General features: G+C 44.6%; 1 protein-coding gene and 1 long non-coding RNA gene across 2 annotated transcripts; one reads left to right on the top strand and one right to left on the bottom strand.

The window, feature by feature from the left end:
* Positions 1-1,016: 1,016 nt before the first annotated feature.
* On the bottom strand, positions 1,017-10,246 carry LOC128853971 (uncharacterized). The gene is made up of 4 exons (XR_008452841.1): positions 10,125-10,246; positions 8,122-8,286; positions 6,223-6,298; positions 1,017-1,351 (listed from the first exon to the last, which is right to left on the bottom strand). It is a non-coding gene; the product is annotated as an uncharacterized LOC128853971 (long non-coding RNA).
* On the top strand, positions 9,169-26,686 carry LOC104057904 (myosin heavy chain, skeletal muscle, adult-like). Its single transcript, XM_054083245.1, has 38 exons — positions 9,169-9,387; positions 9,476-9,619; positions 9,711-9,867; positions 10,194-10,221; positions 10,318-10,432; positions 10,526-10,618; positions 11,211-11,274; positions 11,443-11,541; positions 11,640-11,743; positions 11,821-11,959; positions 13,798-13,916; positions 14,010-14,159; positions 14,890-15,060; positions 15,771-16,084; positions 16,176-16,245; positions 16,795-16,882; positions 16,980-17,097; positions 17,242-17,365; positions 17,452-17,588; positions 17,690-17,945; positions 18,892-19,134; positions 19,245-19,421; positions 19,503-19,648; positions 19,736-19,826; positions 19,915-20,304; positions 20,442-20,568; positions 20,666-20,784; positions 21,059-21,255; positions 21,672-21,855; positions 21,944-22,109; positions 22,267-22,391; positions 22,585-22,893; positions 24,700-24,903; positions 25,269-25,394; positions 25,490-25,660; positions 25,747-25,851; positions 25,991-26,086; positions 26,507-26,686. Exons 1-38 carry the CDS (start codon positions 9,184-9,186, stop codon positions 26,660-26,662), a joined length of 5,826 nt encoding a protein of 1,941 aa, XP_053939220.1. The 5' UTR covers positions 9,169-9,183; the 3' UTR covers positions 26,663-26,686.
* Positions 26,687-27,170: the final 484 nt, after the last annotated feature.

The following is a 27,170-nucleotide window of genomic DNA, read 5'->3' as shown; positions in this document are numbered from 1 at the left end:
TCTCACATCCTTTGGATGATGGAAGTTCTTGATTCACCTGTGCAGAGACCACCTTCCCTCAACACTCACAGAAAATCTGCTATCATGGTATCTAGTAAGGATACAAGAGCCCAACTGAGAGATTTCTTGCCTGTAACTCAGCTGCTTTGATCCTGTGGTTCTCTTTAAAGGATAATTTTTATTGCTACAGCTAGGAAATAGTGGAAGACGTAAAGGCAGGTCGTTGCCTTCTACTTGTTGGGAGCTTGAATTCCCACCTCAGAATAGCTTTGTGCTCTCATGAATCAGTTCTACATTGTCTAACTGGGGCTGCAGTAGCTCAAGCGCAGTGCTGGGCACGTTGGTAGTCCTGGTTCTCATTGCAGTCTGTTTTTTCATCCCGTGGCTCCCATTTGCATCAGATAGGCAGGAAGATCTCTGGTGTGTTTTGTACCATGACTCTGCATTCACTGTACAGGATTGCCTGCACAGCTATGGGCAGAAGAAAACTGGATGCAGGGGCAGGGGAAAAAAGGCAAATCTAACGGAGCTGGTAATTTATACGTCCCTAGATGTGAACCTTGTGTACCAGGGGGGTGCTGTTCTCATTAACAGCTACCAGCCAATGACTAATTAGCTGCTAATTGCTACCCCTTGAACACTCCAGATAAGGTCAGGTTGGATGGGGCTCTAAGCAACTTGACTGAGTTGAAGATGTCCCTGCTCACTGCAGGAGGGTTAGACTGGATGACCTTCATGGTTCCTTCCAACCCAAACCATTTATGAACTTGTAGACTTCACACAATCTATTTGCTCCTCAGCTTCAAAATAAGACACCTGTGAGATATACTCTGAAAATCCTTGCACCTGTGCACAGAGCCTAAAGATGTTTCACGCAGTGTTTCACAGGATCTGCCTCCTCATCCACACACTTATTTCAGCTAAAGTGAAGTTTCCAGTTTATGAGGTGAATGGCACCAAGAAAAAACACAGGTGAGTGGTGAAGGGTGTGGTGCCTTAATGGGATACAGACTATAAGTCTAAGGAATGCCTTTGCTTTCCCACCAGATCTGTGCTGCCTTTCTGAGAGGTGACTTTATTCTCCTGGTCTCACAGACAGTCACGGATCATGGGGGAGGGGAAGACTCCTCTTAAAGGGTGGCAGGGAGTGAGGCAGCTGCCTGGTCTCCATCTCAAGAAGGGTCTATTTTCGGCATGCCCAAATCCTCCCTCTTCTATGGGAATGTCAGCACTGCAGAGTCTTGCCCACGCCGCGTTGCCGTGCAGGACAGCCTGTATTCAGGATCCGCTCACATTTTGCCTCTTCTCTTTGACTGCTGTGCTTTGAGTTCAGCTGCAGTGCAGTCCATCCCTGTAGAGATGGAAACATCGGCAGAAAGTTAGTAGGAGACAAACCCATTTCTTTTCCCTTTTTCCATCGTGGTACTGTTACTTCTTCCTTTCCCAAGGAAAGGTACCTTTACGGCTGCTCCAAACCTTTCTACAGAAGCACTACAACTACACTAGTAAATTAAATACGTCCGGGAACTTAGGCCAACTGGCATAGAACTGCTTATACTTATAGAAGTAAACTATTTTGGTATCAAGAACGGTGAGGCTGGAGCAGACTGTATTGGGAATGGACCCAGAAAATGCCGGCTGTCTAGTTATGCCTTTGAATCTGCTTAGGAGGTTGGTAGCTGGCACAGGTCAAAAGCTTGACAGGGAACCCACTAATATTTTATCTGCATAAGTGAGTGGCTTCCTGTATTTGCAAATGTTCTCTGGCACAGTGCGGTACACAAAGAAAGACACGGCACAAGACAGAGTTTTCTGCATTGTAACTTGCCATAGCTGTGAAATTAGAGCAGAGATGAAATAGAATTCAGGGGTTTGGGTGACAGATTTCTCTGGAAGAAGCTTACAGGCCAACGCATCAGGGAATATAATTTAAGTATTGATGGGTGAAAGACCAGCTTTGTGAAATAAAGCTGCCCCAAAGGATGAGTAGCTCAAATCCATTCAGAGTGTGCTCGTGTGAATGGCCAAGGGACTAAACACACGCCTTTGCAATTTCTACTTCTTGAAGAAGAAGAAAACTCTAGAATAGGCTGCTTAGAAACTTCTGTGAGGAAGTACTTGTAGCTTAAGAGGGAGTCAGTTTAATCACCCCTTAATTTCATCAGATAGTTGAAAGTTTCATCCAAGACACAAGACTGACTTTTCTCAAACTCTTAGCTAAGCTGTCTCTAAATCATCACCTGCTTTGGGAAGAAACAGAGCTTCCCATTCCTGCCAAGCTGCTGGATGCATTGCAGGAGCACGTTTACAGCATTGCCTACTGAAATGGTGCAGTTTCCTCAACATAATAAGGATATGGGACTGCTGGAACGGGTCCAGAGGAGGCCCACAAAGATGATCTGAGGACTGGAGCACCTTCCACACAAGGACAGACTGAGAGAGTTGGGGTTATTCAGCCTGGAGAAGAGAAGGCTCTAAGAACTTCGTGCAACTTTCACATACAAGAAAGGTGGGGAGGAACTTTATTTATAAAGGCACGTAATAATGGGAATAGGGAGAATGACTTTAAATTGGAGAGGGGTAGATTTACATTACATATAATGAGAAATTTCTTCACAATGAGTGTGGTGAGACACTGGCCCAGGTTGCCCAGAGAAGCTGTGGCTGCCCCATCCCTGAAGGAGTTCAAGGCCAGGTTGGATGGGCCTTGGGCATCCTGATCCAGCGGGAGGTGTCCCTACCCACAGCAGGGGGTTGCAACTGGATGATCTTTAAGGTCCTTTCCAACCCAAACCATTCCGTGAGTCTATGATTCTATTCTGTATGTTATGTAATTGGGAACTACGGCTTTTCTTGCTGCTTAGGTGGACAGAGGGTGCTGTTACCAGAACACTACTAAAATACTTTTAATTGCACTGAATTTTCTCTTTGAATTATAGCAGAGAGATAATTGACTCAAATGTGAGACCATGTTCCTTAATACATGTAGTACTGCCCCAACTGTACCTATTCGAGGGAGAAAAAATCAGCTGCTGTTGAGTAGGACCAGAGTTAGGCCAAGCATAAACGTATCAGAGAATTTCAGTTTCTCCTCCTGTGTCCATCTCCATTACCTTGGACACTGGATATTGTGAAACAAAGACTGCTCCTCTACAAGCTTCTGCCATGCTAATTCACCACAGGGATATTTCTCTGAGAAACTGTGCTTGTACTTACTTAGAAGGAGACTTGAGAGGGACAAGGAAGACCATTCAGTTATAGGTCACACTGGGAAAAGAGGCAAAGAGCAGGGGACATTAATACCAGAGAGAGGACATAGGAAATAATTTATTTCTCCAGTCATCCCCTGCTGAGTTTCCACTAAGTCCTGGCAGCACTGGGAATCAGCTCCTTCTTTTCTCAGCTGTTGCTGTAACCTGAAAAGAGCCCCGAAAAGTTCACTTCAAGGTTATATTGAGAAGACAGATCAGTGTTCCACTAGACCTTGTGGTTTCTGAAAAAGGCAATGGGACAGTTTCTTCTGTGAGAAGCCTCCATATTTTAGGTGAGCTCAGTATACAGGCATTTTCTTCAACTTCTCTGGCAAAGCACAAATAATTAAATTCTTCTCTTTACATACTGAAAATTAACTGAATTTGACATTGTGCCTGAGTGCACATACACATCATCAATTTCTAACTGTTGTTACTCCCCACAAATCCACGTCGCTCAATATCTAGAAGTTGTTTCAGGCTTCATAAGCTAACCAGAAGTTCTTCATCATCTTGTACTTTGAATTTCTTGCATTGTCTTTGCATAATATAAGACAGCCATGAGGGGAAAACTCTATAGTTTGGATGTGATAACACAATTCAGTAAAAAGATAGTTCTGTAAAGTAGACTTTGAAGGAATGATGAAGTCTGAAAAAAAATGCCACAGGATTTAGAGTATTTGAAAAGACAGAAAAAGCACTGTAAACTTGTAACAACGCGGAGTGTCACCAGAATTTAGGACTGTAAAATATATTGGCAAACGGTGGTATGTTGCTCATGTGCAGGTAAATTGTAAGACCCACTAGAACTTTAACTAAAAAAAGATATATTGATTTGCAGCTAGAGGAAAGGTCATCTGACAACTGAGAGGATATCATTAGGGACAAGAAATTTGTCTTTCCCATAGCCTGGCTTGCATGTGAGAATCAGAGAATAGTTTGGGTTGGAAGGGACCTTGAAGATCATCCAGTTCCAACACCTCCGCCATGGGCAGGGACACCTCCCACTGGCTCAGGCTGCCCAAGGCCCATCCAACCTGGCCTTGAGCATCTCCAGGGATGGGGCAGCCACATCTACACTGGAGTTGGGACCAATTCCATGGAAGGCTTTTGGTTTCTGAACTCTTCAGTGAACAGACCTGATGCTACATCAAAACTCATTACCCTAAAAGCACTGCTGAGCAACTGTCAGCACCTGGAGACACCTCAACACACTGCCCACTCCCATTCTAAATGAGACCTTCCCCTGGTCAAGCGTTTCACTCCTGCGTGTTACACAGCTGGATCCACATTCTGCCAAACCACAGAAGAGCTCTACCATGATGACTGATTTTGTCATTGGCCATTGGAAATACAAAGATTTTCATTCTCCAAAGTCACACTCAGCTGGACTCTCCTTGTAGACCCTGGAAATGCACCTTGAGGGCACTTTGTCGTAGCCTGACAGCACTGCATAAGACAGGCTTACTACATACCACTGAGAGCAGGACCCCACAGAAAAGTAACGGCAACTACTCAGAGAAGAGCTTGGGGATAGTGGTGGATGAAAAACTGGACACGAGCCAGCAATGTGCGCTTGCAGCCCAGAAAGCCAAACAGATCCTGCATCAAAAGAAGCATGACCAGCAGGGCAAGGGAGCTGATTCTCCCCCTCTACTCCACCCTTGTGAGGCCCCATCTGGAGTCCTGCATTCAGTTCTGGAGTCCCCAGCACAAGAATGACATGGATCTGTTAATGCAAGTCCAGAGGAAGGCCATAAAAATTATCCAAGAGCTGGAGCACCTCTCCCGTGAAGACAGGCTGAGAGAGTTGGGATTGTTAAGCCTGGGGATAAGAAAGGTTCAGGGAGAACTTCTTGCAGCTTTTCAATACTTAAAGAGGGCTTACAAGAAAGACAAAGACATTTTATCAGTGACTGTAGTGACAGGACAAGAAGTGATGGTTCTAAACTGAAGGAGGGTAGATTTGGAATGGAGATCAGGAAGAAATATTTTACGATGAGGATAATAAGAGATTGGAACAGGTTTCCCAGAGAAGTTACGGATGCCTTACCACTGGAAGCATTCAAGGTCAGGTTGGATGGGGCTTTGAACAACCTAATCAAGTGAAAGATGTCCTTGCCCTAGGGACTAGATGATCTTTGAAGGCCCTTTCCAATGCAAGCTATTCTATCATTCCTAATACTTAACCTGTTGCTGCCAGAGGATGCTGCCTTTACAATTCAGATACTAGTGCTTCCCTGGGAATGGGGCACCAGAGCTTCCTCCCCAAACTGATCGGAGAAAACTCTCAGCCATCCCTACTCCTCCCCTGATCTTCCTAAACCCATGCTCTGATCCGCCAAGGCCCTCCTGTCCCCCTGGGCTACTGGGCACCATACGGCACCCAAGCATCTTGGTTCAGAAGAGGTTTGGGTTCCAGGCTGGGGCCCAGCCACCAAAAATGTGAACATCAGAGACTTTCTTGAAGCAAGATCTCCATGCACAATGCCTGATGCTGGATGTTACCTTGTATCCCACACATCATTTATCTAAACTTGTCCCTGTGTCCCTGACCTCTTTCAATAACCAAAACGCCAGCAACCAGGAGAAGAGTGTGTTTAGATCTGACAGCATTTATAGCAGCTCAAGTGACAGTGCCCTTTCCCCCAAACTAGATGAGTCACTCTCCGGGACTACCAGCAAATCCCCCTTTCTCAGAATATCGGGACTGCCGGCCACCTCTAGCGCTCTGATACAGGCAGCAACTTGTTGTAATCTTTTGTTGCAGGAGCTGTCTGAATGTGTAAATGTGCAAGATATAGGTTTCTAGGAGTTGTGAATAGAGCAGGGTCTTTGTTTTTTTCTCAGCTGGTGAATTTGACAGTGGGAGCGAGCAAACAAGAGACAGGCTTTAGCTGAGACTGTGGTAGAGAAATTGGAAAGAACTGTTATGTACGATGGATAAACTGCAGCCTGCAAGTGTCTTTACCTGGGCCATCTTCCAGTGTGTGGGCTGAGCTCTGAGATGGTCAAAGGGCTCTGGAATTCTGCAGGAATGGAAATACCTGCAGGAATGTAAAAAAACTTGGTTGATATAAAGACTCTGTAACCACCCCTTGTTGAGAAGGGGTGTGAACATTCAAATGGCAGAGATTTCTACAGACCCAAAGCTTTACCTCAGCAGTTTGCTTTATTTATGGTACAGACAGATCAGACTTGGAAAAAAAGACATAAGCAAGAACTGAGGTCCTTTTCTGAATTGCCAATACAGGTAATTCCTGATGAATTAAAACATCATCAAGAAAATAAAGGAGCATCTGTTGTTCAGCTGCACTGACCTACACAGCGGAAATCATAGCATGCCCTGCAACACTTCCCTTAGCGTGAATTCATGCACAGGCTTTTAACAACAGTTCTTGGAGAATCTGCCGCTCTTTTGCAATTCTAAGTGTACAGATGGGCACACGTGCCATAGTGTACATATGGTCTTTTTCATACATTAGGAGTGACCTCACATATCTCTCTGAGACTCCAACCCAGTAGTTCAGCTAGACCACAGCCTCCTATTTTCGTCTCTTGGCCAGTCATCTTGCCATCTATGTGACTGTCAGGCATCAGTGCTATCACACTAAAGGACTCGGATCACTCTGTTACTTTCAGAATTTTACCAACACAATTGCCAAATCCTTTTAGGAATACTTATAAGTGACCTGCTTCATGTATTCCTCTTAGGCATTTCTTATAAGCTTCACGCCATCACATGGATATGATAAATGTTGTCCTCCCCATTGTACAGCTGGGATATCTGCAGCACAGACATACCAAGCAATCCACCCTGGGTCATACAGTGAGTCGGTGGGAAAGCCAGCAATAGAATCCATAAGTCCTGCATCCAAGTTCTCTAAGTGCCTTGACTAGTCCAGATTCCCTCCTTAACACCCTTGTCAAATTATTTATAGGAGATGTATTCATATAGTCAGTAAGACATCAAAATCTTCTAATTATATCTAGTCATGTCAAATGACAATTATGCCCTTAGTTCAGTTTGCCAGACAATGCTTTGCCAAAGAAGGTTTGCCAAAAATGTTTTGACCGAAGAAAGAGTAGGCATCTGTAGCATCTGCAGAGTGGATCGTATAAAACACCCTGCGACGAGGCTGCCCTGTCTCCACGGGAAGCTCGAAGGTGAGTGCCTGGGGTCCGCAGCCTTGCAGGGAGGGGATGGAGCCCTCCCGTGCCACAGCATTCCTGCTGCCTCCAGTGCTCCTTTCCAGGAGGGGACTCCATTTCTCAGTTTTTAACTCTGCTTTCACAGCAGCTGCACATTTTCACTCTGGATTGCTGCGCAGCAGCAAGTAAGGAGTTGTCATTTCTGTTTTACAGCACTGACCAGCTGCCAGCCTGCCAGCCACCCACCTGGTGTCACGGGAGGTAAGACCGCGATTCATTCATTCTTTGGGGGCAGAGAAAGATCCTTTCGGGTGGAGTTTCTGTACAGCTGAGCGAATGGGCACTGTTACAGTCTATAATTTCTTGCCCAGTGTGGTCACAGTAGAAGGTGGTGGGGTGCCCAAAGCTAGGGAGGTTTTCAAGTGAATCATAGTATCATAAAACAGACAGCGTTGGAAAGAACCTCAATAGATCATCTAGTGCAATCTTTAAGTGGCTGTGTTTGAAGTTTCTGACTGCTGATGGCAGACCAGAAAATTCCCATGGGGAGTCTGCTTAACTGACCTACCAGGGAGCGAGCTGTGCTTCCTATCTTTGCTGGTGCAGCAATAGAACTGGATGAGCACAGCAGGAAAAAGTGCAAAATTCAACATTTCATCTCCAAGCATGTGAATAAATATATGATTTTGTCCAAAATGTGCCATGAAATCTTACTTACTAGAGAAGTAAGAGTAGAAAAAGCTGTAATATGCGCAACTAAGCTCTTCTTGTTGTCTCTGGAAAACGCAATGCTATTGTTTGTTCCCCTTACCGGTCTGACTGTTCTCTGCCTCGCAAAGAATGGAAGCTGCAGCCCTCCTTTTCTGTAAGCCACCACCTGTTCCTGCAGGGACAAGTAAAGAATTATCAAGTTACTCTCTCACTTTAGCAGAAATCTAACACAATAATAAAGGCTGTGTAAATACTAGGTACCGATCTCTGCAGAGGAGAGAAAAATAAAAAATGTTCTCCTAAGCTGCCCACTGTTATTTTCTGGAGGGAAAAGAAATGAAAAATGTAATTTTTCAGAGAAATTAATCGTGGTTTTAAAATTTGTTACTCTTTAAATTTCTGAGTTGTGTTTGTTTTCCCCTAAAATTACAGTAACTTTAAAAAGAAAAAATAGAAAATAGAATAGTTAGAAAATAATAGCAATAGAGATAAGGCAAGGTGTTCTGGGACAGCATTACTCTTCTAATGGCACCGTGGCCATTTATGCCAGACTAAAAAACTCACTAAAACTAGCAAATAATTATATCATTAATATAATGATACAAATATTTTAGAGGCTGAAAATGAGACGTTCAAATTGCCTGCATGCCTCTCAAGACAGAGGTGTGCAAGCCTTCTGAGCTTTCTGAATCAGCATCACTTGGAAGAGAAGACATAATAATTTCAAGTGAATTTTAAAAGACTGCCTAAGCAGCCGAAAGGAATTTTGAGGTTCTTAACTCCACAGTACAGTGCCTAAATATTTGACTACGGAATATTTAAAATGCAATTTCAGTACAGTAGACTCTAAGCCAAATGATGTCCCAAAATATAATTGTCACAATTTCCAGAAATGTTGAATCACATCAATATAAAAACATACAATTGCTTCAGAAAAACTATGTAAAGTATTAATACCGCACGTTTCTTTTCTCACTACTAACAAGCGCTGACTTTTTGATACATTTGACTTATGTATCTGCTCTCCTACAGTGTTCTCTGCTGACGAGCCCCTCCACAAAGCACAGCCATGTCGTCAGACTCTGAGATGGCGATCTTTGGGGAGGCGGCTCCTTACCTCCGAAAGTCAGAAAAGGAGAGAATTGAAGCCCAGAACAGGCCTTTTGATGCTAAGACTTCAGTCTTTGTGGTACACGCAAAGGAATCCTTTGTGAAAGGGACGGTCCAAAGCAAAGAAACAGGGAAGGTCACCGTCAAGACTGAAGGTGGAGAGGTGAGTAAGAACCAAGACTGAAGGACACAACTTGACTCGAGTCTCAGCACTTAGCTGACATGAATCTATCTCTCTCTTCCTCCGGCAGACCCTGACTGTGAAGGAAGATCAAATCTTCTCCATGAACCCACCCAAGTATGATAAAATCGAGGACATGGCCATGATGACCCACCTCCACGAACCCGCTGTGCTGTACAACCTCAAAGAGCGTTACGCAGCCTGGATGATCTACGTAAGTCCCGGCACAGCCTTCCTTTGGGGAGCTGGGAGGAACCGCTCTGCCAGGCTGAGCGCAGCCAACGTGCTGTCTCCCTTCCTTGCAGACCTACTCGGGTCTCTTCTGCGTCACCGTCAACCCCTACAAGTGGCTGCCGGTGTACAACCCGGAGGTGGTGTTGGCCTACCGAGGCAAGAAGCGCCAGGAGGCCCCTCCACACATCTTCTCCATCTCTGACAACGCCTATCAGTTCATGTTAACTGGTGAGTGGCTTGCTCTGTCCCAGGGGGACTGTATCATGAAATTCTCTCACGGGATACCCTCTCAGTAATAAGAGGAGACTTTTTCAAAGCTTTCATGGTTCTGATGCACATATACTACTGTACGTTTCATTACTTTCACACCATTATTTCCTGTATTTGAAATAAAATGACACTCCTGCACTCGAGGAGGTGTTGTGGAGGTTTGTTTGCTTGTTTAAGTCTAGGTGAGAGCATGGAATTGAAAACATTAAACTTACCTGACTACATTTCATTCTTTCTGTGATGTTCATTGAGTTTTAAACACTGTATTTCTGCCTCTTCCCCAGATCGCGAGAACCAGTCAATCCTGATCACGTATGTACACCCCTGCTCGGGTCCCCGCGGGGCTGCCCGGTGCCAGGGGACCTCCTGCCTGACCACACGCTCTCTGCTTCTTTCTTGGTTTGACAGCGGAGAATCCGGTGCCGGGAAGACTGTGAACACAAAGCGTGTCATCCAGTACTTTGCAACAATTGCAGCCAGTGGGGACAAGAAAAAGGAAGAGCAGCAGACAGGCAAAATGCAGGTAAATTAACAGACACTGGCTTGAATCAATGCTTTCCTCTGTTCCTGACATGATTTTTGGAAAGGATAACCAGGAATAATTATTGTCCTACAGGGAACGCTTGAGGATCAAATCATCAGCGCCAACCCTCTGCTGGAGGCCTTTGGAAACGCCAAGACCGTGAGGAACGACAACTCCTCACGCTTTGTAAGCTCCTTATCCAAATAATTCCTGAATAATATGTTTACTTTTGTCAAAGTTAATTAATTAGAAGTGAAATGGCTTATTTAGTCACAAAACTGATTTAAGCAGTTGAACTAGTTAAATAGCTATTTCCATTTAACAGGCTGCCCAGGGAGGTGTTTGAGTCCCCATCCCTGCAGGTATTTAAAAGACAGGTAGATGAGGTGCTCAGGGACACGGTTTAGTGGTTCATAGGAATGGTTGGACTCGATAATCCAAGAGGCCATTTCCAGCCTGGTGATTTTCTGAATCTATATCTTTAAGATGACTGCTCTATGTGTGCAGAATATAGTTAGAGGAGTTTGGCTAACGAAATCCACCCATCCCTTCCTATCAGTCCATTCAGCATACATAAAAAATAAATCTGTGCAACTGTTTATTGTTTTCATGGCCAAAAACGTAAAGGATGACTTTATGTCAGTGGTGGAAATGCAGCTGATTCTTCAGAAAATGTCTCTAAGTAAATATCTTGTGCCTAGGGGAGTCAATAGCAAAACTCTTCATTTCAGGGATATTTTTATGATATAACTCTTAAGACACTTCTATTCTATTAAAGGGCAAATTCATCAGAATTCACTTCGGTGCCACAGGCAAACTGGCTTCTGCGGATATTGAAACATGTAAGAGACTTTCCTGAACCGTTCATAATCCATCCATTCACCCTCCTACGCATGCAACACCTTTTCACCCAACCATTTATCCTTCCTTCCCTGTTTTTCTTTGCATCTTCTCCCTGCTTTCTTTTTTTTTGCTGTTTTGTCTTTTTTCTAACAAGACTTTTCCTCCAGATCTGCTGGAGAAGTCCAGAGTCACTTTCCAGCTCAAAGCGGAAAGAAGCTACCACATATTTTATCAGATCATGTCCAACAAGAAGCCGGAGCTAATTGGTAGGAAGAATGACTACCTTGAAGGGAGATTGCTGAACATCAGCTCAGACTATTACTTGACTAAAGTAAGCCTCCTTGTTCCTTCTACTTACTTTCAGACATGCTCCTCATCACCACTAACCCATACGACTACCACTTTGTGAGTCAAGGTGAGATCACTGTTCCCAGCATTAATGACCAGGAGGAGCTGATGGCTACAGATGTAAGTGACAATTTCAAAAGTTCTCCCCATTTTCATCTCTCACAGATGAAGCATTTATTTCATTGTTCCCATTGCAGAGTGCCATTGACATCCTGGGCTTCACTGCTGATGAGAAGACAGCCATCTACAAGCTGACAGGGGCTGTCATGCACTATGGCAACCTGAAGTTCAAGCAGAAACAACGAGAGGAGCAGGCAGAGCCGGACGGCACAGAAGGTACCAGCAAAGTCTGTTGTTGATCTGTTAGAAAAAGAAGTAGCAATTCATTCAGTATTTGGAAGATGAAAAAAGAGAGCAGCAGAAATGTGTAAAAAAGTGTTTTGGTGGAGCTAGTCTACAGGTATGAAACTGCCATCCAAAATCATAGAATCACCAGGTTGGAAAAGACCACCAGGATCATTGAGTCCAACCATTCCCATCAACGACTAAACCGTGTCCCTGAGCACCTCATGTACCTGTCTTTTAAACACCTCCAGGGATGGGGTCTCCACCCCCTCCCTGGGCAGCCTCTGCCAGGGCCCAATGACCCTTTCGGGGAAAATTTTTTTTCTGATGTCCAGCCTGACCCTCCCCTGGCAGAGCTCCAGGCCATTCCCCCTTGTCCTGTCCTCTGTCACTTGGGAGAAGAGCCCAGCTCCCTCATCTCCACAACCTCCTTTCAGGTAGTTGTAGAGAGCAATAAGGTCTCCCCTCAGCCTCCTCTTCTCCAGGCTAAACAACCCCAGCTCTCTCAGCCGCTCCTCGTAAGACTTGTTCTCCAGCCCCTCACCAGCTTCGTTGCTCTTCTCTGGACATGCTCAAGAGCCTAAAATATACCTTTTCTTCACTTATTAACTAATGTTCATCTTAAATTGCATATGTGTCCATAATTCTCTGCTGGCTGCCACAGTTCTGGACTACCACAGCCTGCTCAGTGTGTTTATGTTAAAGACCCACTGAGAAGAGAAAGACTTCAAAAAATATATTTCTTTTTTTTTTTTTTTAAAGAAATGGAGGCATTAAATTCAGTCTTAGAACTTCTGCTTCACAAATCACATCTTATCTAGGAATTTTGCCCAGGTAAAAGAGAAATTCCCTTCATTTCTTTCTTCTCCTTTGGAGACTCTAACCCATAAATGCCCCTACATAGTAGAATTATTTGAACATCAGTCTGAAAGTGAAGCATAAGTGTACTGCTCTAGGGAAGAACTGACTTAGATTTCTACTTCTCAGCTGACTACTTAGTGACTTAAACGTTATATAATGCATACATGGCTAAAAATCATAGAATTGTGGAATGGTTTGGGTGGGAAGGAACATTAAAACCTAACCAGTTCCACCTCCCTGCCATGGGCAGGGTCACCTCCTGCTGGATCAGGTTGCTCAAAGCCCCATCCAACCTGGCCTTGAACACCTCCAGACTGAATAATCCCTCTGCTTTTTCCAAAGAACACTCTTTGCTGATTGTCTATCAGCTTCAGGACTGATTTTTTAGATTGTGATCCTGAATGAATGCATCTGCCTGCTTTCTGCTATGACTAAAACAATAAGTCTGCAGGAAGGGGCTCGTGTTAATTGTTACCTCTAATTTTGGAATTATATCCCCTGTAGAGTTACAGCTGCTTTCAAAGAATACAGGCAACCAAAGTATCTACGTGTGTGCTTTGGATTACACGCAGGTGACCAACCTGCTAATAGTGTGGTGTTTTGTTGCTTGGTTGTCCTGTGCAGGGACAGGAGTTGGACTCGATGATCCTTGAGGGTCCCTTCCAAATTGGGACATTCTGTCATTCTATGATTCAGATTTCAGAATAAATTTTCAACAAATACATTGTTCCTACATCCTTCTATGAAGATTTTTAAAGACATAAGTAGCATTTAGGAGTATTGCTCTGGAAAGCTTTCAGAACAAAGATGGGTTTTGTTTTAATGACTGTCATGCTTCCTCTGAGATCCAGTAAGCAGAATTTGGTCACAAGGACATTCAACGCTGCCATTGCTTTGGAAAGGGTTCCTCACTCAAAATGCTGCATGTTTTACTCTTAATTTTTCTGTCTCCCTGTCCTTCTACTTAGTTGCTGACAAGGCTGCCTACCTGATGGGTCTGAACTCAGCAGATCTGCTCAAAGCTCTCTGCTATCCCCGAGTCAAAGTGGGGAATGAATACGTGACCAAGGGCCAAACAGTGCAGCAGGTAACAATGAGCTGGTGATCGGGAATATCTGGCTTGATTTACTCTCTTGTTCTGGGTATTATTTTCCTTCCACTACATTCTTCTTTATTTTAGGTGAACAATTCAGTGGGGGCTCTGGCAAAGGCTGTCTATGAGAAGATGTTCTTGTGGATGGTTGTTCGCATCAACCAACAGCTGGATACCAAGCAGCCCAGACAGTACTTCATTGGTGTCCTGGACATCGCTGGCTTTGAGATCTTTGATGTAAGGATTCCAGGTTTGAGGACTGCCCTTTCCAGAAGAGATTATTATATCAGAAGACTTCCAAGTAATAGTCTTCTGAAGGTTTAACACGCCAGTCACTTGCAATTTTCTGGAAAAAGTCCTTAATTTTATTTTGCAGCACAATGCAAAATAGTCAGAAATTTTATAAATATAAGAACAGAGTTAGGTTGCTTGTGTAGAAGTAGCAAATATAATTTTATATCTTGTAAAATTTCAACATTTTGAGCGTAAGGTTAATGTTAATACTAATGTTAATGATAGTGTTAATGTTAAAAAAAACCCCATATAATAATTCTACATAAGAGCTTCTAGAGCAGGATTAGGATTCAGAGACCCATTGACAAATATATAACAGGTTAAAGAGATGTACATTGTTTCAAGGACTGAGAAATGAATAGATAAGTGTTTAATCAGAGATATCAAGTGTTTAAAAACTGGACAGCAGAGCATACACTCATCTTCCTGGCTGAATAAAAAAATACCAAAGTACTTTAAGTATTTTAGGAGATTCACTGGGAATATCTGCTGTGGGGAAAAAAAAATCCATTTTCATTATGTAGATATTTCTTTAGGGAACTGCACTATGGTGTGATCCTGATAATACAGTTGTGTTTTACCTGGGGAGATTTCTTAAGGGTTGGGGATGATCAAGATTTGTGCATATTGACACGGGGTGGTTTGAGTCTGTTTGTGTTTTTACATTTGGCAGTTCAACAGCCTGGAGCAGCTCTGCATCAACTTCACCAACGAGAAACTGCAACAGTTCTTCAACCACCACATGTTCGTGCTGGAGCAGGAGGAGTACAAGAAGGAAGGAATTGAATGGACATTCATTGACTTTGGGATGGACCTGGCTGCCTGCATCGAGCTCATTGAGAAGGTAAAATTCTAGTTCAAAATACCTTCTGTTTTCAGAAACTCATTATTTTAAACTGAAAATGATTAAATATTACTCAAAAGAAAGGCGTCTTTAGTTTCATGCATTCTGTCTTAGTTGTTGAAATATCTCTTGTTGTGCATTAGAGATGTTACAAAGGCTACAGATGATGATAAAAGTCATTCCTCACACCTCTTCTCTGTGTAAAAGATTGCTTGAGCAAAGGATATTGTTTTCAAAATCACAGAGCAGCTCCCAAAGCAAAATAAAAATACTTTCTTAATGGTCTGGAATAAAGTTATCTGGACAACACATTTTTGCTAGATGGTTCATAGTAAAGTAAGTACAGGCCAATACAGTCAGTGCCTGCCCTCTGAGGGCAAGAAAAAGAGAGATTTATAGTTCTGTACAATTTAGGGAGTTCATAATAAGTACAAGAACTGAGGACACCTTGGTGAAAGGCAGTTTCAAATATAATCTTTCTCCTCCTGATTGTTTAACATGGGTTTTTTTGGCATAACAATCATTCCTGAATCACTGTGCCAAAGCATGAGTCAAGCACGTGAATCTTTTAAAGTGACTTTTAGAAAGAAATTTTCTTCTATGGCAAGGGTATCGGTTTGCTTCTCAGCTTCCTGTCTTTTGCTATTCCCTTTAAGATCATGTTGTGAGGATATTATTCTACAAGCATTTTCTCTTCCTTTTTATCCCAGCCCATGGGCATCTTCTCCATCCTGGAAGAGGAGTGCATGTTCCCCAAGGCAACGGACACCTCTTTCAAGAACAAGCTCTATGACCAGCACCTGGGCAAGTCCAGTAACTTCCAGAAGCCCAAACCTGCCAAAGGCAAGGCTGAGGCTCACTTCTCCCTGGTGCACTACGCTGGCACCGTGGACTACAACATCTCTGGCTGGCTGGAGAAGAACAAGGACCCCCTGAATGAAACTGTCATTGGGTTGTACCAGAAATCATCTGTGAAGACACTGGCTTTACTCTTTGCCTCCTACGGTGGAGCAGATGCAGGCAAGTTTTCTAAAATTCTTTTTTCCCCACCATTTATGATATGTGAAGATGCAACAAAGAAAGATAATATTAAAAAATTATTTTGTAGAGGCCAGCGGTGGTGGTGGCAAGAAGGGTGGCAAGAAGAAGGGTTCTTCATTCCAGACTGTCTCAGCTCTTTTCCGGGTAAAGTATAAATTTCATTCTCTGTAAAGTGACATGAACTGCCAAATGTAAAAACACAAACAGACTCAAACCACCACAGAGTTTCAAATCTGAGGTATCTAAACTCTTGTCCTTTTCATAACCTTGGTTTTGTGATGAAACGAGAATAAGCATGAAGTGAGCAGAAGTTATTCATTGTCTTTTCCTACTAATTATCGGTTCATTTGGCGATTTTTTTCCAAGCATTTACACCTGACCTCCTGTATTTCTTCCAAGAGTTCACTGACATTCTTTGTGAAAAACAATTTTCAGAGTCAGGGATGTAATATAAACATTAAGCCTGTAAAAGCTTATGTTATAAGTTTTATACAGTAGTGATTTATTTCCTCCAGATTAATTTGCAGAATTGTAAACCTTTTTAATGATTATACATGAGGTTTGATTGAATGTAAATCTGAAATTCGAAAGCTTCTTCCTCCTAAGATTTGTTATATTAGCTCCTTGACATCCAGACACAGAGTATACAGAAGTAAATGGATTTAATCTAAGATGATACATATAATCCCATAGGAGAACCTAAACAAGCTGATGACCAACCTGCGCAGCACTCACCCCCATTTTGTCCGTTGCATCATCCCAAATGAAACAAAAACACCTGGTAAGACACTCCAACAGAAAGAGAGCTTCCTCTGACACAGCTTTTCCCCTCTGCACTGGAAACTGTGGTATTCATTTATGCTCTGACCTTGAACTAGGTGCTATGGAGCATGAACTGGTGCTTCACCAGCTGCGCTGTAACGGCGTGCTGGAAGGGATCCGAATTTGCAGGAAAGGATTCCCCAGCAGAGTTCTCTATGCTGACTTCAAACAGAGGTAAGAGCCCTGCACTTCTCAGCATCTTTAAAAGCCATATTGGTGCATTCACACAAGTTCAAATGGTGCTGTTTATGACCTGCTGGGCCTCAGTAGCTACCATGTATATTGGGGAAAAACAGCCTTATCTTCCTCGTTCCACAGGTACAAGGTGCTTAATGCCAGTGCCATCCCAGAGGGACAGTTCATCGATAGCAAGAAAGCTTCTGAGAAGCTTCTTGGATCCATCGATGTGGACCATACCCAGTACAAATTTGGCCACACCAAGGTACAAACCCTTCTCCACTCACTCTCTGTGTGCCTGCGCTTGGGCTTTACCTGACAGTGATGCGCTGCAACCTTCCCTTTCTCAAGGTGTTCTTCAAAGCTGGGCTGCTGGGACTCCTGGAGGAGATGAGGGATGAGAAGCTGGCACAGCTCATCACCCGCACACAGGCCAGGTGCAGGGGCTTCCTGATGAGAGTGGAGTACCAGAGAATGGTGGAGAGGAGGTAGACATTTCTCATCTTCAATTGAAGTCACTGTAATTAGAGGGAAGAGTTGGCGTTAATCATACAGAAAATATTCAATGTACATTTTAATTATGCTTCAGGGAGTCCATCTTCTGCATCCAATACAACATTCGTGCATTCATGAATGTGAAGCACTGGCCCTGGATGAAGTTGTTCTTCAAGATCAAGCCCTTACTGAAGAGTGCAGAATCCGAGAAGGAGATGGCCAACATGAAGGAAGAATTCGAGAAAACCAAGGAAGAGCTGGCCAAGTCTGAGGCAAAGAGGAAAGAGCTGGAGGAGAAAATGGTGAAACTGGTGCAGGAGAAAAATGACCTGCAGCTTCAAGTGCAGGCTGTGAGTAAGATGACTTTATTTTTTTTAGAGGGAAAGGGTGTAAATCAGTTCTAACTCTTCCTTCACACTACAAAACTCTCAAATTGCACACGAAACTGCTTTGAAAAATATTTTAAGCTGAATTCAAGCCACATTCTTTCCCCACTCAGTCTTGCTATGTGTCTCACTCCACTTCCTAAAGTGGAGTTTAAGCTAACAAATGATTTTAGAGTTTTGATGCCTACATGGATGTGTCTTCATGTAAGTTCATGACATAAAGCCTCATTATAGTTGCTGTAGTGTACTGAGTGGAGTGGGGACAGTGATACAATTGACCAACTACTCTGCCTTCATTCAGCTGTTGACATGAAGAGCCATTTCTTCTGGTACATCTCACCTGAGCTCCCATTCCCAGAAGATGCAAATATCCATTACATCCCACAGCACAAGTGCCAGCCTTGTATGTTCATCAGCAACACCATTTGGCCTCTCAGAAACTTAGGCACCTCTTAGGCACGACCCTTGAGTTGAAGTGTCCATATCAGGGAAAGATGAACCTTATTCCAGCATCCCCTGACTGTACTGGCTGGGGATAAATCCACCAACAGCAGTGTGTCAAATATTTTCTCTGGTGGAATAATTTGCATTTCTCAGCACTTCCACACGAATTTGAACAAGGTGCATTATAAATTACAATCATTTTCTAAAGGAGGAACGGGAAGTGTCAATTAAATCCAAGTGACCCACTGCCATATCTCAAATAAACCAGGTGAAAGGTAATGGAGGTGAACAGCGTATCTGATCATGAGAGAGGTCAGAGAACAATAGGACTGACTAAAACCTTATTCTAAGTTTGTTATTTGTAATGTAAATAAGCAGTAAGCTTTTACTAAATAGTGATCTCAAAGGTCTCACTGATGCACATCTGTTCCTTCAGTATTAAATAACTCCTGTGTTTTCCCACCAGGAAGCTGATGCTTTGGCTGATGCTGAGGAAAGGTGTGACCAGCTCATCAAAACCAAAATCCAGCTGGAAGCCAAAGTTAAAGAGGTCACAGAAAGGGCTGAGGATGAGGAGGAAATCAATGCTGAGCTGACAGCCAAGAAGAGGAAACTGGAGGATGAATGTTCAGAGCTGAAGAAAGATATTGATGACCTTGAGTTAACACTGGCCAAGGTTGAGAAGGAAAAACATGCCACGGAAAACAAGGTATGAGGCAGAAGATGCCACCCTCACTCCAGACAAGACTTCTGGTTTGTTATATAGTATAAAATTTTAAACAACATTTTTTATCTGCACTTGCTCCCTTCTTCTCCTAGGTGAAAAACCTCACCGAGGAGATGGCAGCCCTGGACGAGACCATTGCCAAGCTGACCAAAGAGAAGAAAGCCCTCCAAGAGGCCCATCAGCAGACACTGGACGACCTGCAGGCAGAAGAGGACAAAGTCAATACTCTGACCAAAGCTAAGACCAAGCTGGAACAGCAAGTGGACGATGTAAGCACACGGGAATTCAGCAAGAACAGGACAGGTATGGAGTTAGACCCAGCAGAGCTCTGATGGTGTTGTTGGTTGTAGCTGGAAGGGTCCCTGGAGCAGGAGAAGAAACTGCGCATGGACCTGGAGAGAGCTAAGAGGAAACTTGAAGGAGACCTGAAGCTGGCCCATGACAGCATAATGGATTTGGAAAATGATAAACAGCAGCTGGATGAGAAACTGAAGAAGTAAGTGTGGCTGTGGGGCACCTGAGTGTGGGGCTGGTACATTTGCCTTTTCCCTTTGAGCTCTAACACGGTGTGCTTTGCCCAAAGGAAAGACTTTGAGATCAGCCAGATCCAGAGCAAAATCGAGGATGAGCAAGCCCTGGGCATGCAGTTACAGAAGAAGATCAAGGAGCTGCAGGCAAGTCTCTGTCCCATCCCCTCTGTCACCCCGGCACAAGTCAGGCAGGAGGAGGGCACAGGTGTGAAGGGTTCCCAATGTTCTCCAGGCTCGCATTGAGGAACTGGAGGAGGAAATTGAGGCAGAGAGAACTTCTCGGGCAAAAGCAGAGAAGCATCGATCTGACCTCTCGCGGGAGCTGGAGGAGATCAGCGAGCGCCTGGAAGAAGCAGGAGGGGCTACAGCCGCTCAGATTGAGATGAACAAGAAACGTGAGGCAGAATTTCAGAAGATGCGTCGTGACCTCGAAGAGGCCACCCTGCAGCACGAAGCCACGGCTGCCGCCCTGCGCAAGAAGCACGCGGACAGCACAGCTGAGCTTGGGGAGCAGATCGACAACCTGCAACGAGTGAAGCAGAAGCTGGAGAAGGAGAAGAGTGAGCTGAAGATGGAGATTGACGACCTGGCCAGTAACATGGAATCTGTCTCCAAAGCCAAGGTACTGAAAAATTTCTAACCTTTTAACACCAAGGAGCAGTATATAACTTGCACATGTATTCGCATCTTTCTGGTGAGAATCAGGCTGTTAAGAATAGGGAGGAGTCCAGATATGACTGTTCTCTGTGATCAACACAGGCAAATCTGGAGAAGATGTGTCGCACCCTGGAAGACCAGCTGAGTGAGATTAAGACAAAGGAAGAAGAGCATCAACGCATGATCAATGATCTCAATGCTCAAAGAGCTCGTCTGCAGACAGAATCAGGTGAGAGAGCCTCTGTGCAGTGGAATGGGAAGACATCCTGAAACAGCTTGGTTGGGTCACAAATGACATTGAATGTATTCTCTGTTTGCTTTCCTAGGAGAATACTCACGCCAGGTGGAGGAGAAGGATGCTCTGATCTCTCAGCTGTCAAGAGGCAAGCAGGCATTCACCCAACAGATTGAGGAACTGAAGAGGCACCTAGAGGAAGAGATAAAGGTGATGAGTTTTCCTACATCTGATCACTGAAAGCACTCCTCACTCCAGACCACCTAATGGGGACAGGGTATGATTAGCACAGTCCATACCAGGAGGAGAGTTTCATTTCTGAAGGGAGTGTGATTAGTGCATTTTCCCCTCCAGGTTTACATCTGTCCTTCAGGGCGAACACCTACACCCTCCTAACAGTCATGTTTGCAGTGTTAAATTCATTAATTGGATGAGATTTTCCAGGATATTACCATTCCTTATTCCAATCCAACTATGTCCCCAGGCCAAGAACGCGCTGGCCCACGCCTTGCAGTCTGCTCGCCATGACTGTGACTTGCTCCGGGAACAATATGAGGAGGAGCAGGAAGCCAAGGGGGAGCTGCAGCGAGCCCTGTCCAAGGCCAACAGCGAAGTGGCCCAGTGGAGAACCAAATACGAGACGGACGCTATTCAGCGCACGGAGGAGCTGGAGGAGGCCAAGTACGTGGAGAATGTGGGGAAGACAAAAAAAGGTGTAGAGTATCAAGGGAAATTTGAAGACACAAGTGTGATATTGTCATAAAAAGTTAAAGTTGTACTTTGAGGCTGGGTAAGGGCTGAGGTAAACTATATACTCCAAAGGATATGGTTTAGGAAATTTAGAGGAGAATATTCCCCCGATGCAGAGATTGGTACAGAAAATCTGCAGATGGTAGACACAGAAGGCATATTGGTCATTCAAGCCTGGAAATCAGAACTGGGAAAACAATCCCTGTCTGAGAGAGGACTTGCGCTGTCTGTGCAGAGGATATATATTCAGTGAAATGCTAAAATGTCTTGCTGTGAAAAGCCCATTAGCCACACATCACAGCCTTCCTTTTGATCTGAAACCATGAGCTGTGCTTGCCACCTCCCAGGAAGAAGCTGGCACAGCGCCTGCAGGATGCAGAGGAACATGTTGAAGCCGTCAATGCCAAATGTGCCTCCCTGGAAAAGACAAAGCAGAGGCTGCAGAATGAAGTGGAGGACCTGATGATCGACGTGGAGCGATCAAATGCTGCCTGCGCAGCTCTGGATAAGAAGCAGAAGAACTTTGACAAGGTCTTTTAAGGGCTCCAGCCCCGGGGTTCCTGGGCAGAGCATTCCCTCCCCACTTCCACATCCATACTCAGACCTAATTTCTCTTCAGATCCTGGCAGAATGGAAGCAAAAGTATGAGGAGACGCAGGCTGAGCTGGAAGCCTCCCAGAAGGAGTCTCGCTCTCTCAGCACGGAGCTGTTTAAGATGAAGAATGCCTATGAGGAGTCCTTGGACCACCTGGAAACGCTGAAGCGTGAGAACAAGAACTTGCAGCGTAAGTCCCTGGCCCTCGGCTCCTGGCAGGGCTTTCTCACAAGGTTGTCACATTAAGTGGGTCTGCGCCTACAGTGATGTCGGTCATGTTGGTGCACTGGGGCTTTTCCTCATTCCAATCTGTGCCTGACCCCGCCACTTTTCACCCTTCCTTGCAGAGGAGATTTCCGACCTCACGGAGCAGATTGCAGAGGGAGGAAAGGCAATTCATGAGCTGGAGAAAGTCAAGAAGCAGATTGAGCAGGAGAAATCTGAAATCCAGGCTGCTCTGGAGGAAGCTGAGGTACCGGCCCATAATCACTGGTGTCTGCACTAAAAATACAAGCAATGGGGAAATATGGCCAAAACCTGCCTGGTCCCTCTCTGTTCTGTCTGGGGGGCGCAGCCAGATGAGATTGACTGAAAAGTTCCCTAATTACCTAGAAAGTGAACTGTGGCTTTAATGACATTACAAATGTTTGTGCCCACTTGTCCAGGCCTCCCTAGAACATGAAGAGGGGAAGATTCTGCGCCTCCAGCTCGAGCTCAACCAAGTGAAGTCAGAGATTGACAGGAAGATAGCAGAGAAAGATGAGGAGATTGACCAGATGAAGAGAAACCACCTCAGAATTGTGGAGTCCATGCAGAGCACCCTGGATGCTGAGATCAGGAGCAGGAATGAAGCCCTGAGGCTGAAGAAGAAGATGGAGGGAGACTTGAATGAAATGGAGATCCAACTGAGCCATGCCAACCGTGTGGCTGCAGAGGCACAGAAGAACCTGAGAAACACACAGGCAGTGCTCAAGGTATGTTAAGCTTGTCTAATATCATAGAATCATTGAATCACAGAACATTTTGGGTTGAAACAGACCTTCAAAGATTACCTACTCCAACCCCTCTGCCTTGACATCCTTTACTAGATCAGACTCCTTAAAATGCCATGACCTTGAACACTTCCAATGATGAAGTTTCTGCAATGTCCTATCACTGTATACAAGGGAGAAGAGATCAGCACCTCCCTCCTAACTTGCCTCCTCAGGAAGCTGTAGAGAGTAATGAGGCTGCCCCTCAGTGTCCTCGCCTCCAAACTAGACAAATCTCACATCTTCAGGCACTTCTCAGAGGACATGTCTTCCAGCCATTTCACCAGCTTTGTTGCCCTGCTCTAGATGTATTCAAAGTGCCTCAACATCCTTTTAAATTGTGGGGACCAGAACTACATACAATACCCAAACTAAGGCCACACTCAAGGTTAATCCAACATGAATTCAGCTCCAGCCGTGCCTTAGCTTTCCTGATCCTATTCCTAGACATTGACCAGCATTCCTGTATTCTTCTCAGGACATGTCTTTTGTTGCACTGCCTACGCATTTCCTTCTTACGCTTCAGTTTGACCAGGACATCCTTATTCACCCATGCTGGTCTCTTGCCTTCCTTGCCCAATTTCTTACACAAGGGAATTAAGAACTCTTGCACTCTAAGAAAACTCTTCTTAAAGAGCTGCCATCTCTTTTCTGCTCCTTTATCCTTGAGGACATTTTCCTAAGGAGTCCCACACAGTAATTCCTTAAGCAACTGAAAGTCTGGTCTCCTAAAATTCAAGGTGTTACCTTTACTGCTCCTCTGGCCCATATCTCTCAAGATTGTGAATACCACCAGTGGATGATGACTGCACCCCTGGCTGCCACCAACACTGACATCTCTAATTAGTTCATCTGTGTTGGTAAGCAACAGGTCCAAGCCACACTTCTCCTCCAACTGGACCATCTATCTCCTGGATGAAGATATTATCTTTGATTGACTCTAGGAGTCTCCTGGATTGCTTAGAACTCGCTGTGTTGCTTTTCCAGCAGATGTCAGGGTGACTGAAGTCCCCCAGCAGGATCAGAGCCTGGGAATATGATTCTTCCCATAGTTGAAGTAACAACCCTTTGGCATCAGGCTCCCCTTGGACAGGTGGCCTGTAGTAAACACAAGCCTTGAGGTTTCCTTTGTTGGCACAGCCTCTAATTTCTACTCGTAAGCTCTCAATCTGGCTCATCACTGCTTTTCAAAGACTGCTCAGTGCAATTAATCCCTTTTTAATAGAGGGCAACCTGCCCGCCTCTCCTTCCTTGCCTGCCCCTTCTGAACACTTAATAGCCACTGGCTGCAGCTCTCCTGTTATGCGATTCAGCCCAACAAGTTTCAGTGACAGCTACTGGACAGATCACAGCTTCCTAGCTGCCCTTTGGCTCCAACTCCTACTGCTTGTTACTCATTCTAAGCACACGCCACTCATCTGGTAAGTCGTTTGTCTCAGTCATGTGGAGTTTTAATTCAGCCTTACCTTCCCCTTGCGCAGCCTTAAATTTAGGCAGGGCTGTCACTCAGCCTGGGCAGTGCCTAATACCACACATCCCTCCCCTGCTCACATTCTTAGATATTGTGCAAATATGCATAATTCAGTATATAAATATATAGTATATCTATATAAAATATATATTTATATGCAGAATGATATAGATATTATATTCATATAGGTATTATACTGGATTATTATTAGACTGGTGTTAATTGCCTTTATGCAACACTACTGTGCCATGTTATAATTTCTCTTTCCTGTCTCACAGGATACCCAGATCCACTTGGACGATGCTCTGAGGACACAGGAGGACCTGAAGGAGCAGGTGGCCATGGTGGAGCGCAGAGCAAACCTGCTGCAGGCTGAGATTGAGGAGCTACGGGCAGCCCTGGAGCAGACGGAGAGGTCGAGGAAAGTGGCTGAGCAGGAACTGATGGATGCCAGTGAGAGAGTCCAGCTCCTCCACACTCAGGTTAGATTCATGAAATTCAAAATCTCAAGACTAATTCATTTTTCCCTTTCCAGATTTTTCCTGCGTGTAAATTCTTAAGTCATCTCTTGTAATAAAAGGCTTACCCTGAACCAGAATTGTTATCCTTGTACAAACATTAACAGGAGTCAAAAGTTCTTCTTAAACCTTTATGAACTCTCACCATCTAGCTGTGTATGACCTGACAAGATGCATCATTTGAAGGAGGATGCTAATATTAGATATATATTAATTTAATTTATTAATTTATTAATTAATTTAATTAATTAATTCATTAATTTAAACAGTAAATTGCTAAAATAAGTGCTCCGTTTTGGACCTAACAACAACATTTTGTTGTTGCACAGAACACCAGCTTGATCAACACCAAGAAGAAGCTGGAAACAGACATTGCCCAAATCCAGGGTGAAATGGAGGATACGATCCAGGAAGCCCGCAATGCTGAAGAGAAGGCCAAGAAGGCCATCACAGACGTGAGTTGGAGGCTCCTTTCACTGGAGATGGTGTATGTATTCTCCTCCAACATATCTCCAGCTTCACAATGTCTTTGACTCTCTGCTCTCATCAGGCAGCCATGATGGCAGAGGAGCTGAAGAAGGAGCAGGACACCAGTGCCCACCTGGAGAGGATGAAGAAGAACCTCGACCAGACAGTGAAGGACCTGCAGCTTCGTCTGGATGAGGCTGAACAGTTGGCTTTGAAAGGAGGCAAGAAGCAAATCCAGAAGCTGGAGGCCAGGGTGAGTAGGAGTTTTATTTGTGCATGAGTGAGCATGTCCCTTGGTGAGATACCAGGGCAGCTCCAAAGATGAGCTTCTCCTTGCAGGTGCGGGAGCTGGAAGGGGAGGTTGATGCTGAGCAGAAGCGCAGCGCTGAAGCCGTGAAGGGTGTGCGCAAGTACGAGAGGAGGGTGAAGGAGCTGACCTACCAGGTAAGGCAGGAGGTCTCTTTTGGCCTGACAAGAGTTTTCTCAGAGCAAGGCAGATTGTGTGCACACCATCCGCAAAGGGAATTGCTAACCTCAGGTCATGCAGAATCAAGAATTCAATTTATTTCCTGCTTTCCTCTAGTCTGAGGAAGATCGGAAGAATATTCTCAGGCTGCAGGATCTGGTGGACAAGCTGCAAATGAAGGTGAAATCCTACAAGAGACAAGCTGAGGAGGCCGTGAGTATTGCTTGGAGAATGGGCAAGAGCCACCTTCCTTCGGGGTAGCATAATTATTGAGATGAGTAGGAAGATCAGGAAAGGAACATGGAAGAAACTGCCAAGACAAAACAGTCTTGGCCACATCATTTGATTGTTGCATTGTGAGGCCTTGCTGAGTTCTGGGCACCCTGCAGCAGTCAGGGATGAACAGAGAGGAGTGCTGCAGCCTATTTTATACAGGAGGTCAGATTAAACAACCCCAGGGTCTGCATCTACTGAGTGAAGTCTGTGTGAAGTTTCTAAGTAAGCAGTAGGGGCTGGGGGGTGGAAGTTTGTGCCTTCTCCCAGGGAAGAGCCGTAGATTCCCAAGGTCAAGGTGCACAAAAAGGGAAAGCCCTGCCCCGGGCTCCTCCCCACCACCTCCCTCTCCCTGAACAGGAGGAGCTTTCCAATGTCAACCTCTCCAAGTTCCGCAAGATCCAGCACGAGCTGGAGGAAGCCGAGGAGCGCGCTGACATTGCAGAGTCGCAGGTCAACAAGCTCCGGGTGAAAAGCCGGGAGTTCCATGGCAAGAAGATAGGAGAGGAAGAGTGAGGACATCCTGAGGCAACAAAGTGACCTGAGAGATTCACAAAATGTGAACCTTTGGGTCCCTTTCTTCTGTAATGAGTCTTTGTAGCTATGTCAATGTCTAGAGAATAAACACTGTAGATTCCGTTGCATACAGAGCAGAAGCAGTGCTTTGGTTGTTACAATTCAATTCTGCAATTACTTAAGTTTGGAGCATTTTCAAATGAAACAGTTTATTTCACTTTAACCCTTGGATAGCAGTAGAGCTTTAATTATCTCATCTCCCTTATTTCTTCACTCTGTTACTCAATAGGGAATAACACTAATTTATTTCCCATACTGATGAGGAGAGGCTCAGGACAAATAAAGGATTAGTGCCTATTCCTGGCACAGCAAAAATGTTTCTGCCTTGAGGAGCCCTTCACAGAATCACAGAATCACAGAATCACAAGGTTGGAAAGGACCCATTGGATCATCGAGTCCAACCATTAAAGTCCAACCTTGTTCTAAGTGAGTGCAGTACACAGAAATT

This window comes from Cuculus canorus, chromosome 18 (assembly GCF_017976375.1).
Source record: "Cuculus canorus isolate bCucCan1 chromosome 18, bCucCan1.pri, whole genome shotgun sequence".
Classification (NCBI taxonomy): Eukaryota; Metazoa; Chordata; class Aves; order Cuculiformes; family Cuculidae; genus Cuculus; species Cuculus canorus.
The sequence above is the reverse complement of the archived record's forward strand: the minus strand, read 5'-3'. Positions and strand labels throughout refer to the sequence as shown.

Excerpts from the sequence above, each read along its gene's own strand:
- LOC104057904 (XM_054083245.1), top strand. The coding sequence starts at position 9,184 with ATGTCGTCAGACTCTGAGATGGCGATCTTTGGGGAGGCGGCTCCTTAC. Across the intron at positions 20,569-20,665 it reads TCGTCTGCAGACAGAATCAG|GAGAATACTCACGCCAGGTG; the intron begins GTGAGAGAGCCT and ends TTGCTTTCCTAG. Across the intron at positions 25,395-25,489 it reads CCAAGAAGGCCATCACAGAC|GCAGCCATGATGGCAGAGGA; the intron begins GTGAGTTGGAGG and ends TGCTCTCATCAG.